This window comes from Salmo salar, chromosome 02, assembly GCF_965601325.2.
Source record: "Salmo salar chromosome 02, fSalSal1, whole genome shotgun sequence".
Lineage (NCBI taxonomy): Eukaryota > Metazoa > Chordata > Actinopteri > Salmoniformes > Salmonidae > Salmo > Salmo salar.
The window spans coordinates 65,958,224-65,977,500 of NC_138292.1; the positions used below are offsets into that span (position 1 = coordinate 65,958,224).

Below are 19,277 nucleotides of genomic sequence, written 5' to 3' on the forward strand. Positions count from 1 at the left end.
TGTCTGTGGAATAACATAAAATGTGTTTTTGGTTGAGGTTGACCTGTCAAGAAGTGTTCCTCGCATCACTGCTTCTCAGTCAGAGAGAAACCCTTCCAAGTCATACACCCTCTGTCAAAATACCCCACTAACACACACTCACTCACCCAGACTGAGACGGAAACAGAATAAATAAAAATGCATTAAAAAGATCTATCTAGTCTACTAATAAGATAGGAACACACCTCAGTTTAGCTGGGAAAGGCTGCTTGGAAGGTTTGAGTGAGATCGCCTCACTGTGGACAAGAACGGCCATTACACCATCATGCATTAAGCACAATTACCTGTAGATCTGAAATAAAATGGAAATCATCACGTTTCTTTATAAGAAATTGAATATGAATACTGTAGCCTATATATCTCAATGGTTTCCTTACTGTAGTTTATTGTAGTCTTGAAGATCCAGTGAATGACAACACGATACAGAGGTCCCCAACATCGAAGGAGGGAGTCGAATACTGCCACTTTGGTTAATACCTCTTCTAGGGCCCTGTGTTTTGCGCAATCATTTATCTTGTATCTAAAACCTTTTCCAGAAATGATAATTACACCAAAAATCGAAGCAATTGACTTAGGATGGCCCTGAACTCTATGACATGAAAGTAAAAGAGGACAGTTTGATGAAAAAGCTTTAAATAAAGGTTAAAATCCAGGCATGTCACATAATTACACAAAACACTCAGACCTACTCATAACATTAACTTTGTCATATGAAAAAATACAGTACATTGGATTGTATCCTACATACATACACTGAGTATACACAACATTAAGAACACATGCTCTATCTATGACAGACTGACCCGGTGAAAGCTATGATCTCTTATTGATGTCACTTGTTAAATCCACTTCAATCTGTGTAGATGAAAGGGAGGAGACAGGTTAAAGAAGGACTTTTAAGCCTCGAGACAATTGAGACATGGTTTTTGTGTGTGCGTGCCATTCAGAGTGTGAATGGGCAAGACAAAATATTTAAGTGTCTTTGAACGAGGTATGGTAGTAAGTGCCAGGTGCACCGGTTTGAGTGTGTTAAGAACTGCAACGCTGCTGGGTTTTTCACGCTCAACAGTTTCCCCATATGTATCAAGAATGGTCCACCATCCACAGGACATCCAGCCAACTTGACACAGCTGTGGGAAGCATTGGAGTCAACAAGGGCCAGCATCCCTGTAGAATGCATTCAACACTTTATAGAGTCCATGCCCCGATGAATTGAAGCTGTTCTGAGGGCAACAGGAGGCGCATCCCAATATAAGGAAAGTGGTCCTAATGTTTTGTTCACTCAGTGTACACATGCATATCTAGAATGACATAACCATAGATATCTAACACCGTACCGCCATGAGGCATACATGAATACAGAGAAGAACTACTGTCCCTCTGGTCCGTCATCTTAAAAACAACAAACATGGAAGAAAATGTGCAAAAAAGTAGATTCAAACAGTCTGACATTTTGTTTAGTTACACTAGGAAAGCAGCACAACATCCAAATAGAAGCATTTGAAATTTCACTTACTTCTACATTACTTAATGTATTATTAATACTTAGGGGCAAACGTAACTTCCATTTAAATATCATTTTCACATAGTCAGCATTGACGTCAATGGGAGACTTTGGGATAGTTTTAATTCGATCGGCCCTTTCCGGCTATGTACCTTTGAAAGGTAACATTTCCGCGTTGGAGGAGACCGCATTCACGGTAAAGGCTGCCTATGTCTGCTCAATCGGGAATTACTTTTAAATGTCAATTGCGCTATAACGAGGATCATCCACGCTTCCGGATTGAAACCAGGCCTAAGTGAGACTAAGTGAAAATTTGACCTAAATGGAAGTTAGGATTTGCCCCTTAATTAATTGTTATACAATCGTCAGTAATAACAGAGTGTATAGTAATAGCAGTTACAACTACTGTAAGCAGCATCTCTGGTGCAGTTACTGGGTGAGTTATGGTATAATACATGGGACAGGTACTGTATGTCAGTTTTAGCTTGGGGTCAATTCCATTTCAACTCAAGTCAGTTTAGGACGGAGCCTTGCTCAAATGTACACAGATTCCTATAACCACCACAGAAAGAAATTGTGGCAATTCTAACAGAGGGCCTCTGTCAAAATAGACGATGAACACACACCTACAGTGTCTTCAGAAAGAATTCACACCCCTTGATTTTTTCCACATTTTGTTGTTACAGACGGAATTAAAAATGGATTCAATTGAGATTTTGTGTCACTGATCTACACACAATACCCCATAATGTCAAAGTGGATGTTTATTTTTTTTTTATTAATAAAAAATGAAAAGCTGCAATGTCTTGAGTCGATAAATATTCAACCCCTTTGTTATAGCAAGCATACATAAGTTCTGGAGTAAAATGTGCTTAAGTCACATAAGTTGCATGGACACACTCTGTGTTCAATAATAGTGTTTAACATGATTTTTTAATAACCATCCCCTCTCTGTACCCCACACATACAGATAATTGTAAGGTCCCTCAGTTGAGCAGTGAATTTCAAACACAGATTCAACCACAAAGACCAGGGAGGTTTTTCAATGGCTCGCAAAGAAGGGCACTATTGGTAAATGGGTAAAAAATAAAAAAGCAGACTTTGAATATCCCTTTGAAGTTATTAATTACACTTTGGATGGGGTATCAATACACCCAGTCGATACAAAGATTCAGGCGTCCTTCCTAACTCAGTTTCCAGAGAGGAAGGAAACTGCTCAGGGATTTCACCATGAGGCCAATGGTGATTTTAAAAAACAGTTACAGAGTTTAATGGCTGTGATAGGAGAAAACTGAGGATGGATCAACAACATTGTAGTTACTCCACAATACTAACCTAAATGACAGACTGAAAAGAAGGACGCCTGTACAGAATAAACCTATATCCTGTTTGCAACAAGGCACTAAAATAATACTACAAAAAATGTGGAAAAGCAATGTAATGTTTTTGGGGGCAAATCCATTACCGAGTACCACTCTACATATTGTAATTGTTAAGGACTGGGGGAGTTTTTCTGGATAGAAAAGAAACAATGCAGCTAAGAACAGTCAAAATCCTAGAGGAAAACCTGGTTCAGTCTGCCTTCCACCAAATACTGGGAGATGAATTCACCTTTCAGCAGGACAATAACCTAAAACACAAGGCCAAATATACACTGGAGTTGCTTACCAAGAAGACAGTGAATGTTCCTGAGTGGCCGAGTTACAGTTTTGATATACATCTAAGACATGAAAATGGTCGTCTAGCAAGGATCAATATCCAATTTGACAGAGCTTGAAGATTTTTGAAAATAATAAAAGGCAAATGTTGCACAATCCAGGTGTGGAAAGCTCTTAGAGACTTACCCGAAAAGACTCACAGCTGTAATCGCTGCCAAAGATGCTTCTACAAAGTATTGACTCAAGTTATGTAAATTAGATATTTCATTTTCAATACATTTGCAAACATTTCTAAAAACATGTTTTCACTTTGTCATTATGGGGTATTGTGTGTAGATGGGTGTCCAATTTTTTTTAAATATATTTTGAATTCAGGCTGTAACACAGAAAAATGTGGAATAAGTCAAGCAGTATGAATACTTACTGAAGGCAGTGTATATGGCCTCAACTTACCCCCCAAAAGACACCAGACATAATAAATAACACTTTTAGTAATTGACACATATTACATTAACAAGGTTGTTTACGTCGACTAACAGGATGAGGCAGAATGAGTCTGTTTTCCACACCTAAGCAGTGCTTCATGTCCAGTAGTTGTTGTTATGAAAGCTGTGCTAATGTACATAACAGGGAGGGAGTTGGCGTCAATATTGAGTGAAATTCCCAAGTAGATATGAAATGGAGCTGAACAAAACCTGGTAATAATGGAAGTAGAGTTGGATCTTGGAGTTAGTAGCTAGTTTCCATTTAGGATTCTTCATCAGTGCCACTGAGGGAGCGTTCCTGTGAGAGGTGGAACAGGAGAGGAGAGAGACAAATATATAAAGAGAGAGAGAAGGGGGAACATTTCTGGGTGTCATGCACAATATGGCCAACACATTTTTGCAGAGGGATTATAAAACAAAACATCAAAGATGGAAGGTGCAAACACACACACACACACCTCTCCCCTCACCTCCTCCTGCTCCTCTTCAGTGTCGTCGTCGCTGACTACAGGTTTGGCTCGGGTGCGTCCCATACGTCTCCTACCCTTCCCCCGGTCACTACTCTTCTCTCTCCGTCCCAGACGGATCTTCACCTTCACTGAGCGGGCTAGAGGATGGACACACACACACACACACACACACACACACACACACACACACACACACACACACACACACACCACAACACAGTTTATTGCAAGGTCACAGAGATGGCTGGTTTAATCATTCTCTCTCTGTCTTTCATTCATTCTTTATTTTTCTCCATATTGTTTTTTTCCCTTCTTCCTTCCTGTGCTTCTTCATTCCTTACTTCCTTTCTTCAGTGATGACTCACACTCTGACTCGGAGCCTTCGTCCAGGTCCTCCTCCTCTTCCTCACTGTCCTCTCCCTCGCTGTCCTCCTCCTTCTCGATCTTCTGTCTCAGACTGGTGAACACCGACTGGAGCACGATGGAGTCCTCGTAGATCTGGGAACGAGGCAGCAACCAGACAGCCACCAGACCATAGACCGATGTAGCTATTTTAGGCTCATGCACAGATGCAGTTGGACATGTGCCAACAATGGTATTGTTATTTGGTCCACCGCTTATTGTTATTCAGCCTTAACCTGCTTCAAATCATTCAAATAAAAAGTTGATCAAAAAAAAGGACTGGTCCCTTGATACATTTTTATACAGTAACAAGAGCGCATATAGAAAGAGCAGTTACAGCTCTAATGAAGTTACTGGACGATGTGAGTTAAAGTCGATAAACACACAAAGTCAACCACTCTTTTAATCTATTGTTATCGATGTGTTTGTGTTGTTGTGTACTCATTCCAGTATAAAGTGTGTGTGTCTCACCAGTGATCCCTCCAGGTTGAAGGTCTGTGCGTTCTGAAAGAGTAGCATCACATCTCTCTCCAGGTCTCCTAGACTACGGTATCTGTGGCTACGGATCCTCTCCTACAGGAGGGACAGACAGGAGAGAGGGAGAGAGAGATTAGAGGGGGGATGAGAATGAGTGTGTGTGTGTTAATTTACCTTGATTTTCCTGAAGTCGACAGGCTTGCGGATGAGCTCGTAGTACTCTGGCAGCTCTTTGCGCGAGGGCAGCTGGATGAAGACCTCACTCAGCTGACGACCATTACTGCTGTGAAAGACATCACCAGAGGTACTGACGTTAGTACCCGTAGTACTGATGTTACACAGCAGTTACACAGACTGTCAGTACTGCAGCATGTTGTGGCCCATATGGGAAATCAGTCTCACAACTCTGGTGTTGCAAGCACCTTGATCCAACCTAGCCTGGTCCCAAACATGTTTGGCATGACAAGGAGTGTCAAGACGGCACAAACAGACTGGTACCCAGGCTAGCTCCAACCAGCATGTAAGTCAAAATTGTAAAGCAAGCTGAAGAGAACACTGGCCCCAGTCTTACCTGTCTTTGTATTTAATAACAGCGTCCACTATCTTCTTCATCTTTTTGGTGAGAGCGGGGGGGTTGGGGGAGAGTTTCTCTGCGGGGGGGCGTCCCCTCTTTTTCTGTCTCTTCCCGTCCTCGTCCTTGTCCCGGCTCCGCCTGCCGCCCGAGGAGGAAGAGGAGGGGCCAGGGAGGTCATCGCGGTCACGCTTTCGCTTCCGGGTGGTCTTCTTGTGACGCACCTCCTCTTCGATCTCCTCTAACGTGCCTTCCTCAATGGCCTGGAGGGAGAAGGGGGGGGGGGGGGGGGGGGGAGAGAGAGAGCGAGAAAGAGAGAGCGAAAGAGAGGGAGGGAGAAAGAGGGAGGGAGGGGGAAAAAGAGAGAAAGAGAGAGGGAGGGAGGGGGAAAGCGAGAGGGAGGGAGAAAGCGAGAGCGAGAGGGAGAAAGAGAGAGGCAAACACATGATGAGCACCTTGTCACTTAATAAACAACATCAAATGAATACACCAATCCCAGAGTGTCATTTAACCCCTGACCCTTGACCTCTAACCTTGAGCCACTGCTTCTCGGTGAGTGAGTCACTGTAGTCCACCTCCTTGCGCTGGCGGGACCCCCTCCCGAACATCTTCTCCTCTTCTTCCTCACAGGTGAGTCTCTCCACCTCGGCGTCATCCTTCATGATCCAGGTGGGCAGCTCGTCCTCCTCCATCAGACGGGGCTTACGCCGGGGGTTCCGAGCGTCCTCACGCCGCCTGTCCAGGTCCATACGCTGGAGGGGGAGGGGGCGGGGAGATAGAGACCAGGAGAGAGGAGAAGACAGAGAAAACAGAGGATGGGACAGAGGTAGAGGGAGGAGAAAGGAGGAGAGGAGAAAGAGGAAACGAAAGTGTAACGTAGTAGGCAGAGAAAAGAACAGAGTATTCTGCATCGTTGTATGTATAGATATTGGATTGACCCTTGACCCAGAGAAATGACCATCAGACACTAACTAACCATGAAGTGGTCAAACTCCTCCTCGCTCCTGGCGATCATCTGGTTGACCGTCTCATCGTCTGGCACCTCGTCCTCCTCCTGTGCGGTCAAACACACACCAATGGACAGACAGACCCAACACACAGCAGGACAGAAGGACATGAGCAAAGCTATAGCTCTATAGCCTGGTTCCAGATCTGTTTGTGACCATATGACCAATGACACGAGGAATTGTCAGACAGAACAAACAGGTCTGGGACCAGACTATCCAATCCACCACTCTGTAAAATCATCAAGGAATGGGTCAATATACACAAGATGTAATTTACAGTACATGTAAAGTCTTTAAAACAGTATTAGCATTCAAAAGAAGTGTACTTGAAATACCATCCACATTGTGTTTGTCCACCTAAGACACATACACAAGGGACAAAATATGTGAGAGAAAGAGAGTGGTGAAAAGAAGAAAGAGGGATTGAAAGCAAGAAAGAAAGAGAGAGATGTACAACGGATGAAAAAGAGGAAGCGGGAAGAACAGTACAACGGAGAGAGGTAGGTGTGTCAGTGGGCAGCGTGGGTATTCTGAGGGTGTGGGAGTTCCGGGCTTTCGTCGGTCACACCCACCCAAGACCCCCCAGACTTCCACACGCCCCCCGGGGCCCCGACCTCGTCCTGTTCCTCGTGCTCCAGGATGGCCTGCAGGAAAGCCCGGCGCTCGTGGCTCGATGACTTCTGGTCAAACATGCCGGCCTGGATGACCTTCTGGTCCACGTTGAGTTTGTACTTGGCTGCCGCCAGGATCTTCTCCTCTACGGAGTTGACGGTGCAGAGACGCAGGACGCGGACCTCGTTCTGTTGGCCGATGCGGTGGGCACGGTCCTGGGCCTGCAGGTCCTGGAGAGAGAGGGAGGAGAGGGAGAGATGGTTTGAATACGTTAGGATACTTTGGGCTGAATCGTTAGATATTCGTAGTTCAAATTCCGATGGCTAGCAATGATTCAGTTAGTATCTGGCCCATGGTGGCATGTCAATACTAACATGGCAAGTTTAGTGGGCTATTTTGTACTTCTAACTGAATATTCACTCAAGTAATGTTCATATATGACTTCAACTACTAACATTGCAAGTGTACCTGCTGTGGGTTCCAGCCAATCCCTTAGGAGTTGTGTGTGTGTGTGTGTGTGTGTGTGTGTGTGTGTGTGTGTGTGTGTGTTACTCCCCCTACCTGGTGAGGGTTCCAGTCAGAGTCGAAGATGACCACGGTGTCAGCTGACTGCAGGTTGAGGCCCAGCCCGCCGGCTCTGGTACTGAGCAGGAAGATGAAGTACTGGGAGGCCGGGTCGTTAAAAGCCTTCAACAGCATGCCCCTGTCCTCTGCTTTGGTGGTGCCTGGAGGGAGGGAGAGGGGGGCGGAGGGAGAGAGGAGGGGAGGGAGGGAGAGAGGGGCGGCGGGCGGAGGGAGGGAGGGAGACAGGGACGGCGGGCGGAGGGAGAGAGGTGGGGAGAGGGAAGTGGATGAGTAAAACACAGCAACTAAGAGAGACAGAAATCCCAACTTTGATTTTGTATCATATGCGTAGCAGACATGGGTTCAAAAAGTATTTATTTTCTAGACTACAAAATACTTTGAGTATGATTGAGCCTTTATGGAATGCCAGATGGGTGGGGTTTGTACCATTTGTTCCATTGCACCAGGCATGTATTAGAAAGACGCCAAGTAACTATTTGAACCCAGTTCTGATACCGACACACACACACACACACACACACACACACACACACACACACACACACACACCATCCAGACGCAGGTGCTTGAAGTTGCGGTAGGCGAAGTAGTCCTCCATGATGGTCATGAGCGAGGTCATCTGACAGAACAACAACACCTTGTGGTTGGTGGCCCTCAGCTTGGGCAGGATACGGTCCAGCACCTCAAACTTCCCTGAGGCTCGGTACAGGTCAAGACTAGGGGCAGAGAGAGAACAACCAGGCCAATAGAGTGAAAGCATTTCGGGTCGTTGTTGTGAAAATTATTCTCAATCGACTTATGCACTTACCCACTCACTATCCCTCCGGAAAATCCTAAATGCTCAGAGAAAGATTCCTATGAACAAATACAGAATTGTGGTGGGGTTAGTTCATCAATAGAAAGTATACTCCCACTGTATGTACCTCTATCTGTGTGTGTGTGCATTCCCACTGTACCTCTGTGTGTGTGTGTGTGTGTGTGTGTGTGTGTGTGTGTGTGTGTGTGTGTGTATTCCCACTGTACCTCTATCTGTGTGTGTATTCCCACTGTACCTCTATCTGTGTGTGTATTTCCACTGTCTCTCTATCTGTGTGTGTATTCCCACTGTACCTCTATCTGTGTGTGTATTCCCACTGTACCTCTATCTGTGTGTGCATTCCCACTGTACCTCTATCTGTGTGTGTAAATGTGTATGTGTATTTCCACTGTCTCTCTATCTGTGTGTGTATTCCCACTGTACCTCTATCTGTGTGTGTATTCCCACTGTACCTCTATCTGTGTGTGTATTCCCACTGTACCTCTATCTGTGTGTGTATTCCCACTGTACATCTATCTGTGTGTGTATTCCCACTGTACCTCTATCTGTGTGTGTATTCCCACTGTACCTCTATCTGTGTGTGTATTCCCACTGTACCTCTATCTGTGTGTGTATTCCCACTGTACCTCTATCTGTTGGAACATGTAGGGATGGTTACAGATCTTCCTCAACTGCATGATGGTGTTCATCAAAGTCTTGGTACCTCCTTTACCCTACAATAGACACACAGATATTACAGGAGGAGTTCAGGATTTACCCTACAATAGACACACAGATATTACAGGAGGAGTTCAGGATTTACCCTACAATAGACACACAGATATTACAGGAGGAGTTCAGGATTTACCCTACAATAGACACACAGACATTACAGGAGGATTTACCCTACAATAGACACAGAAATATTACAGGAGGAGTTCAGGATTTACCCTACAATAGACACAGAGATATTACTGGAGGAGTTCAGGATTTTACCCTACAATAGACACAGATATATTACAGGAGGATTTACCCTACAATAGACACAGAGATATTACAGGAGAAGTTCAGGATTTTACCACTTGATGTTAGATGGTTCCTCACCATGAAAATAGTATATGGGCCCGGGGAAACTAATCTGTTTTCTTTAAACTGCAACTTCAAACTTTAGCTGACTTCAGCCACCACAAGCTATGAATTTATGGAAGTGAGGCATGTGAGAATGTTTTTAAAACAAGACAAAACTAATACTGCCTTGTACATTTTATAATTATTTCACCTTGAAATATACTGCTCAAAAAAATAAAGGGAACACTTAAACAACACATCCTAGATCTGAATGAAAGAAATAATCTTATTAAAACCTTTTTTCTTTACATAGTTGAATGTGCTGACAACCAAATCACACAAAAATAATCAATGGAAATCCAATTTATCAACCCATGGAGGTCTGGATTTGGAGTCACACTCAAAATTAAAGTGGAAAACCACACTACAGGCTGATCCAACTTTGATGTAATGTCCTTAAAACAAGTCAAAATGAGGCTCAGTAGTGTGTGTGGCCTCCACGTGCCTGTATGACCTCCCTACAACGCCTGGGCATGCTCCTGATGAGGTGGCAGATGGTCTCCTGAGGGATCTCCTCCCAGACCTGGACTAAAGCATCCGCCAACTCCTGGACAGTCTGTGGTGCAACGTGGCGTTGGTGGATGGAGCGAGACATGATGTCCCAGATGTGCTCAGTTAGATTCAGGTCTGGGGAACGGGCGGGACAGTCCATAGTATCAATGCCTTCCTCTTGCAGGAACTGCTGACACACTCCAGCCACATGAGGTCTAGCATTGTCTTGCATTAGGAGGAACCCAGGGCCAACCGCACCAGCATATGGTCTCACAAGGGGTCTGAGGATCTCATCTCGGTACCTTTGGCAGTCAGGCTACCACTGGCGAGCACATGGAGGGCTGTGCGGCCCCCCAAAGAAATGCCACCCCACACCATGACTGACCCACCGCCAAACCGGTCAGGCTGGAGGATGTTGCAGGCAGCAGAACGTTCTCCACGTCGTCTCCAGACTCTGTCACGTCTGTCACGTGCTCAGTGTGAACTTGCTTTCATCTGTGAAGAGCACAGGGCGCTAGTGGCAAATTTGCCAATCTTGGTGTTCTCTGGCAAATGCCAAACGTCCTGCACGGTGTTGGGCTGTAAGCACAACCCCCACCTGTGGACGTCGGGCCCTCATACCACCCTCATGGAGTCTGTTTCTGACCGTTTGAGCAGACACATGCACATTTGTGGCCTGCTGGAGGTCATTTTGCAGGGCTCTGACAGTGCTTCTCCTGCTCCTCCTTGCACAAAGGCGGAGGTAGCGGTCCTGCTGCTGGGTTGTTGCCCTCCTACGTCCTCCTCCACGTCTCCTGATGTACTGGGCTGTCTCCTGGTAGCGCCTCCATGCTCTGGACACTACGCTGACAGACACAGCAAACCTTCTTGCCACAGCTCGCATTGATGTGCCATCCTGGATGAGCTGCACTACCTGAGCCACTTGTGTGGGTTGTAGACTCCGTCTCATGCTACCACTAGAGTGAAAGCACCGCCAGCATTCAAAAGTGACCAAAACATCAGCCAGGAAGCATAGGAACTGAGAAGTGGTCTGTGGTCCCCACCTGCAGAAACACTCCTTTATTGGGGGTGTCTTGCTAATTGCCTATAATTTCCACCTGTTGTCTATTCCATTTGCACAACAGCATGTGAAATGTATTGTCAATCAGTGTTGCTTCCTAAGTGGACAGTTTGATTTCACAGAAGTGTGATTGACTTGGAGTTACATTGTGTTGTTTAAGTGTTCCCTTTATTTTTTTGAGCAGTGTATAATCAAAAGCTTCTTACACATATTCATATAAACAGAATATGATCTAAAAATAGCATATTTTACATACTGTATGTTTTGGACAAAGAATTTGAGTTATTCCTCCTTACCTTCTTGTCCTTCTCAGAGCCGTCTGTCAGTAGGACTCCCTTGGCCTGCATATGTCTGTACAGAACCCTCTGGAGCGCTGACATATCACACTTTATTACATACTCCACCTGGAGGACAGAGAGACAGAGAGAGAGAGAGAGAGAGAGAGAGAGAGAGAGAGAGAGAGAGAGAGAGACGCAGCGAGAGAGAGAGAGAGACGCAGCGAGAGAGAGAGAGAGAGAGAGAGAGACGCAGCGAGAGAGAGACGCAGCGAGAGAGAGAGAGAGAGACGCAGCGAGAGAGAGAGAGACGCAGCGAGAGAGAGAGAGAGACGCAGCGAGAGAGAGAGAGACGCAGCGAGAGAGAGAGAGACGCAGCGAGAGAGAGAGAGACGCAGCGAGAGAGAGAGAGAGACGCAGCGAGAGAGAGAGAGACGCAGCGAGAGAGAGAGAGAGACGCAGCGAGAGAGAGAGAGAGACGCAGCGAGAGAGAGAGAGAGACGCAGCGAGAGCGAGAGATCAATAAACCAATCAATCAATCAGCCAATCAATCAATTAAAACCACAGAATGGAGATATTATGCAAACACAGTCAGCTGAAAAATACCTGACAGCATAGGTAAGAAGACACCCAATGGACAAAATACTGAAGAAAGCTGTGAACATGAGTTTGTATTTAAAAGAAATGTGAAGATGGAGAGACGACCTATACCTTTTCCGGTAGCTGAGCCTCTACTTCCTTCTTGAGCCTGCGTAACAGGAAGGGGCGGAGCACCTTGTGGAGGCGACGGATAATCAGGATGGTCTCCTCTTCATTTAGATCCACCTGGAGAGAAGAAGAGAACGGAGTTAAATATTATTTAATTTCATGAACAGAAATGTATACAATTGACTAAAGGTACACTACCGTTCGAAAGTTTGGGGTCACTTAGAAATGTTCTTGTTTTTGAAAGAAAAGCACATTTTTTGTCCATTAAAATAACAAACTTGATCAGAAATACAGTGTAGACATTGTTAATGTTGTAAATGACTATTGTAGCTGGAAACGGCAGATTTTTTATGGAATATCTACATAGGTGTACAGAGGCCTATTATCAGCAACCATCATTCCTGTGTTCCAATGGCACGTTGTGTTAGCTAATCCAAGTTTATCATGTTAAAACACTAATTGATCATTAGAAAACCCGTTTGCAATTATGTTAGCACAGCTGAAAACTATTGTACTGATTAAAGAAGCTATAAAACCCACAAATGCTGATGCTCCAGATACTCAACTAGTCTAAAGAAGGCCAGTTTTATTGCTTCTTTAATCAGTACAACAGTTTTCAGCTGTGCTAACATAATTGCAAAGGGTTTTTTAATGATCAATTAGCGTTTTAAAATTTGAAACTTGGATTAGCTAACCGAATGTGCCATTGGAACACAGGAGTGATGGTTGCTGATAATGGGCCTCTGTACACCTATGTAGATATTCCATTAAAAATCCAGCTACAATAGTCATTTACAACATTAACAATGTCTACACTGTATATCTGATCAATTTGATATTATTTTAATGGACAGAAAATGTGCTTTTCTTTCAAAAACAAGAACATTTCTAAGTGTCCCCAAACTTTTGAACAGTAGTGTACGTAGCAGTGATTGGCAGCTGGCAGTCCGCGGGACAGATGAGCTGATTAAATGTGGTCTGCAGCCTCCCGAGTGCGCAGCGGTCTAAGGCACTGCATCACGGTGCTTGAGGTGTCACTACAGACCCGGGTTTGATCCCAGGTTGTGTCACAACCGGCCGTGACCGCAAGTCCCATAGGGCGGCGCACATTTGGCCCAGTGTCGTCCGGTTTAGTGGAGGGTTTGGCTGGGGGGCTGTACTTGGCTCATTGCGCTCTAGCGACTCCTTGTTACCCCTGGTCTGCGGATGTGAGGTCGGTTGGACGTACTGCCAAATTTTCTAAAACGCTGTTGCCTCGGCTCGGCTTACAGTAGAGAAATACACTTTCTGGGATCTTTTATTTCAGCTCATGAAACATGGGACCAACACTTTACATGTTGCGTTCATCTTTTTGTTCAGTATATATAGCATTTCTCAATTTCTTTCAGCTAAAAAAAAACTCACCTTCTCTCCAGTCATAGCGAACGGTGCATTGAACCACTGTTCGAAGGTACTGCAGCTCTTAAAGATGGTGGGCAGGAGAAAGTTGAGCAGGGCCCAGAGCTCAGGCAGCTTGTTCTGGAGCGGTGTCCCAGTTAGGAGCACTCTCCTGGGGGCCAGGTAGTGGGTGTTGAGGACCTGGGTCAGCTTACAGTGGTGGTTCTTCATCCGGTGGCCCTCGTCCACGATCATGTACTTCCACCGGATCTGTGGGGGGAGAGGGAGCAGGGGTGTGATGGAGGAGAGAGAGACAGAGAGAGAAAGAGGGTATATAGGTCATCAGTCAAATGGTCATGGTGAGAGTTGTTCAGAATCACGCTGGAGGTAGAGTGTGTGTCTGTGTGTTACCTTGGCTAGGACCTGTTTATCCTTGATGATGTACTCATAGGTAGTGAGGAGAACGTTGAACTTGCCGCTGCGTAGCTGGGGGATGAAGGCCCTTCTGGCCTGAGGGGAACCCTGCAGAGACAACATGAAGGACAGGAACTTGGACTTAAGTTGACATTAATGAATTAATTAAATGAATAATTACTAGAATGGTGTGACTTTACATTTGTATTCATAATAAGCCTAGTTGTTGTTGTTCTGACTGCAAGTGATACACTTTTGATTGGAATGCATTATAGACAGGCTTCCACACGGCCGCCCATATGGCTGTATTTCAGGACCTCAAGTAATTAGTGTTTCCATGGTTACCATATAGTTGGCGGAAGGTTAGCTGCTCCAACTCACCTTGTAGGAGACTTTCACTACAGACGGAGCCCACTTGTCAAACTCATACACCCAGTTAGAGAGAGTTCTGTCAATGTGAGAAGAAAGGAAAACACAGGGCCAAACTTACCTAAGCAAACAAATAGCACTGTACCCATAGCGATAGATACATATATATTACTATTCTATTTCTATTTTAATTATTACTTTTGAATTATGCGACTGTACCAAACCTTACCCACCCCTCTCTCCGGATCATTGTTTCCCTCTCATTAGTACTGTACTCCATCATATCATGTATGACAGTCACGTTAAGTGTACTATGAATACAGTTACAATTAAAGGGACAGTACTCTTCAAAAGTCCCACACCATCAGTTGTGTATATCCAGCTATATACTGTACCTCAACCCCAAAGTAATGGAAAAAATAAGCACAGCAAATCTGGAAAATGATGTGGAGCTTATGTCTTCCATTCATTTTGGATTGTGGCATATAGCTGAATCTACAAAACGGCCTGTGACACGGACTTACAGTAGCTCAACGTACGACCAATGTTGGGGTCTTGAAAACGTGATTGATTTTGGAGTGTAATGTCCCTTTAAAGTTTAATTGTAATTGAAGCCATGGTTCTCCGTGCGTGGCAGAGCGGTACAGTACTCACGAGAGCGGTACTATGATGAGGAAAGGTCCGTTGACTCGTTTGTTCTCCATCAGGTACGTGATGAGAGCGATGGTCTGGATGGTCTTTCCTAGTCCCATCTCATCAGCCAGGATACCATTCAGATTGTTGTTGTAGAGAGACACCAGCCACTCCAGACCTTTAATCTGACGGAGGGAGGGACAGAGGGAGGGAGGGAGAAACAGTTTGAGTGGAAAGGAGAGACAAGGAGAGGAAGAGGAGAGAGAATCAACAGAGAAAGAGAAAGGACAATGTCAGCCAGCCACAATTGTACAGGTTGGTCTGGGTTTCTTCTAATGACTTAAGAAAGGAAATGTCACTTCTCAGGCTTATTCAGCCTCTTGTCAGTGCTGCTTCACCTGGTACTGTTTCAGTTGTCCGTTGATGAGTATAGTGGACTGTTTCTCCACTCTCTCAGTGACAGCATGGGCCACAGCGTAGTAAGACTGGAGTCCCCGAGCGAACGCTGCCTCTGCACTGTTATACTCATCATCCACATCCTGTTTAGCGTGCCTAGGGACGGAACCAGGGAAGAAACAATATCACTGGCTGAATGGCTTTAATGCAATCACTGTAGCACTTTTATGATAGTTCTTCAGTTAAAAACATGTTATAAATTTAATGTATTATTATTACATATTGGCATGAGCCCTATAAAGTAATTGTGCTATTTAAAAAAATTATATCGCTATGAGAGACAAGCATCTTTAGCTGGAAAATTCACTCCGTCATTGATAAGGATTTGCAAGTCAGCAAAACAGCATTAGGGTCAATTTCTCACTGAATATTAATGGAACTTTTGACCCCAAAACTGAATTGTAGGCATTTCTGTCTTTATGGCTTATTTAAATAAATCCAATGTGTAGGCAGGAGTGCACAACAGGTGAATCTCAATTGTGTCTCCTTGTGTCCTATCTTCTTGCCTCCTTAAACACATTGGAGAAGGTCAGAGGTTCGAGATTCACCCAATTCCTCACTGAAAATGAACGGTTCTTTTGACTCCAAACGTGAATCATACACCAGACATTTCAAATCAAATCTAAATGTATTTGACACATGCTTTGTAAACAGTAGGTGTGGACTAACGGCTAAATGCTTACTTATGGGCCCTTCCAAACAATTTCAGTCAAATCACTTCTCAATTTTAGAAACATTTAAAATAAGGGCTGTATTTCGTGTAGGCTTACCCTGGCATGACATTTTGATAACCATGTAAATCTCTCTAGGACAAGGTGACTTTTATCAATATATTTGTCTCCATTTACTACGATATTCGAAAATGCTACATTAGCAGCTCATTAGCATTCCATTTTTGGGGGGTAAATACAGGCGAAAATATTGATAGAGAGATTTCCACGGTTATTTTTTATTTTTATTTTACCTTTATTTAACTAGGCAAGTCAGTTAAGAACAAATTCTTATTTTCAAAGACGGCCTAGGAACAGTGGGTTAACTGCCTTGTTCAGGGGCAGAACGACAGATGTGTATCTTGTCAGCTCAGGGATTCAAACTTGCAACCTTTCGGTTACTAGCGCAACGCTCTAACCACTAGGCTACCCTGCCACTACCCTGTCATGCCAGGGTAAGCCTACACGAAACACAGCCCTTATTTTAAGTGTTTCTAAAATCGAGAAAAGGGAAAAAGGAATGGTGACGATTGGAACCATTTCCCTGTTTGACCGTTAGGTTTTATGGGTATTATGACTCATACTTTGTTACTCTATAGGGACCCAGGTGTAGTGTGCTCACTCTATGATGTGTCGTACGTCCACCTCTGATACTTCTTCACTGTCTGGGTCTGGGATCTTCTTCTTCTTCTCCTCTAACCCCACTAACCCTGGGAGGACCACTACTGGAGGCACTGCCGGCTGGGGCTCCTCCTCTTCCTCCTGACAGGCCAATGACAGGCCAGGGGCGGGACAACAACAACCTGTCAATCACCATTCAGACAAACTGGTCATAGCTTTGGTACAGAGAGAGTGTGGAATGAATCTAGTCTTTATGACTGTACAACCAATTCAGTTGATTTTGTTCCTATTTGTAGCGTTTTCATCCTGTAATCTCTATATTAAGAGTTTAGTCATGGTTGGGTACTATCTTTTATGACCAAACCCACCTCCTCCTCTTCCGATCCACTGTCTTCACTGTCAGAGCGAGGGGCCACCTCGTACCTGGAACAGCAGAGAACATCAGTATTACAACCACAAACATACCTTTACCCCCTCTAAAATATACCCCTAAACACCTAATAGGCCCATCTCATCCTCCTCCTCCAGCCTCGTACCCAGGGTTCATCTCCAGCCATGTGTCCAGTTGTCCAGCTTTAGGAGCGTCCGCCCCTGTCAGGATGTTACCACTGTCCACGTGGATCACCTTCACTGGTAGGTCACTCATCTGGGACGTCTCATCTAGAGGCTGGGGGGGGGGGGGACCGAGTCAGAAAAACACTGGATGCTGACGTTGAAGGGGAAATACACTATTCTTGGCGTCGACAAATACTGATAATGTTTAGTATTTTACTAGGATCCCCATTAGCTGCTGCTAACACATCAGCTACTCTTCCTGGGGTCCAATATTTCTGGTGATAAGAGTCAGAACGGCTCTGGATACTGATGCTGATAGTGTGGGTTAATGTAGATGCCTGCTGAACCATCACTATTTTTTAAAATATTTTTTTATTTCACCTTTATTTAACCAGGTAGGCCAGTTGAGAACAAGTTCTCATTTACAACTGCATCCTGGCCAAGATAAAGCAAAGCAATGCGACACAAACAACAACACAGAGTTACACATGGGATAAACAAAAGTACAGTCAATAACACAGAAGATCTATATACAGTGTGTGCAAATGGAGTAAAGAGGTAAGGCAAAAAATAGGCCATAGTAGCAAATTAACACTGGAGTGAGATGTGCAGATGATGATGTGCAAGTAGAAATACTGGTGTGCAAAAGAACAAAAAAGTAAATAAAACCAATATGGGGATGAGGTAGGTAGTTGGATGAGCTATTTACAGATGGGCTGTGTACAGCTGCATCAATCGGTAAGCTGCTCAGTATGCTGATGCTTAAAGTTAGTGAGGGAGATATAAGTCTCCAACTTTAGCGATTTTTGTAATTTGTTCCAGTCATTGGCAGCAGAGAACTGGAAGGAAAGGCAGCCAAAGGAGGTGTTGGCTTTAGGGATGACCAGTGAGATATACCTGCTGGAGCGCGTGCTACGGATGGCTGTTGCTATGGTGACTAGTGAGCTGTGATAAGGCGGAGCTTTACCTAGCATGACCTTGAGCCAGTGGGTTTGGCGACGAATATGTAGCGAGGGCCAGCCGACGAGAGCATCCAGGTCGCAGTGGTGGGTGGTATATGGGGCTTTGGTGACAAAACGAATGGCACTGTGATAGACTGCATCCAGTTTGCTGAGTAGAGTGTTGGAGGCTATTTTGTAAAATGACACTGCCGAAGTCGAGGATCGGTAGGATAGTCAGTTTTACGAGGGTATGTTTGGCAGCAAGAGTGAAGGAGGCTTTGTTGCGAAATAGGAAGCCGATTCTAGATTTAGTTTTGGATTGGAGATGCTTAATATGAGTCTGGAAGGAGAGTTTACAGTCTAGCCAGACACCTAGGTACTTGTAGTTGTCCACATATTCTAAGTCAGAACCGTGATGCTAGTCAGGCGGGCGGGTGCGGGCAGCGATCGGTTGAAGAGCATGCATTTAGTTTTACTAGCATTTAAGAGCAGTTGGAGGCCATGGAAGGAGTGTTGTATGGCATTGAAGCTTGTTTGGAGGTTTGTTAACACAGTGTCCAAAGAAGGCCCAGATGTATACAGAATGGTGTCATCTGCGTAGAGGTGGATCAAGGAATCACCCGCAGGAAGAGCGACATCCTTGATATATACAGAGAAAAGAGTCGGCCCGAGAATTGAACCCTGTAGTACCCCCATAGACTGCCAGAGGTCCGGACAACAGGCCGTCCGAGTTGACACACTGAACTCTATCTGAGAAGTAGTTGGTGAACCAGGCGAGGCAGTCAATTGCGAAGCCAAGGCTGTTGAGTCTGCCGATAAGAATACGGCAGAGTCGCCTTGGCTAGGTCGATGAAGACGGCTGCACAGTACTGTCTTTTGTCGATGGCGGTTATGATATCGTTTAGTACCTTGAGCGTGGCTGAGGTGCACCC

General features: G+C 44.9%; 1 protein-coding gene across 6 annotated transcripts in view; it reads right to left on the reverse strand.

The window, feature by feature from the left end:
• Positions 1-652: 652 nt before the first annotated feature.
• LOC106590075 (SWI/SNF-related matrix-associated actin-dependent regulator of chromatin subfamily A member 4) overlaps positions 653-19,277 on the reverse strand; it is a 31,122-nt gene continuing 12,497 nt past the window's right edge. For 2 of the 6 annotated variants that reach the window (XM_082966063.1, XM_082966062.1), the window contains exons 9-31: positions 17,386-17,516; positions 17,218-17,272; positions 16,851-16,990; positions 15,461-15,614; positions 15,084-15,247; positions 14,442-14,508; positions 14,058-14,168; positions 13,674-13,916; positions 12,273-12,386; positions 11,583-11,690; positions 9,254-9,340; positions 8,619-8,665; positions 8,360-8,526; positions 7,787-7,950; positions 7,186-7,455; positions 6,583-6,660; positions 6,140-6,358; positions 5,607-5,869; positions 5,210-5,318; positions 5,030-5,131; positions 4,498-4,654; positions 4,145-4,293; positions 653-3,984 (exon numbers count right to left, since the gene is read on the reverse strand). In XM_082966063.1, coding sequence (XP_082822189.1) covers positions 3,949-3,984; positions 4,145-4,293; positions 4,498-4,654; positions 5,030-5,131; positions 5,210-5,318; positions 5,607-5,869; positions 6,140-6,358; positions 6,583-6,660; positions 7,186-7,455; positions 7,787-7,950; positions 8,360-8,526; positions 8,619-8,665; positions 9,254-9,340; positions 11,583-11,690; positions 12,273-12,386; positions 13,674-13,916; positions 14,058-14,168; positions 14,442-14,508; positions 15,084-15,247; positions 15,461-15,614; positions 16,851-16,990; positions 17,218-17,272; positions 17,386-17,516 — 3,135 coding nt within the window. In that variant the 3' untranslated portion in view covers positions 653-3,948. The remainder of the gene's footprint in view (positions 3,985-4,144; positions 4,294-4,497; positions 4,655-5,029; positions 5,132-5,209; positions 5,319-5,606; positions 5,870-6,139; positions 6,359-6,582; positions 6,661-7,185; positions 7,456-7,786; positions 7,951-8,359; positions 8,527-8,618; positions 8,666-9,253; positions 9,341-11,582; positions 11,691-12,272; positions 12,387-13,673; positions 13,917-14,057; positions 14,169-14,441; positions 14,509-15,083; positions 15,248-15,460; positions 15,615-16,850; positions 16,991-17,217; positions 17,273-17,385; positions 17,517-19,277) is intronic. The other 4 variants (XM_082966069.1, XM_082966066.1, XM_082966065.1 and 1 more) reach the window with 4 other exon arrangements.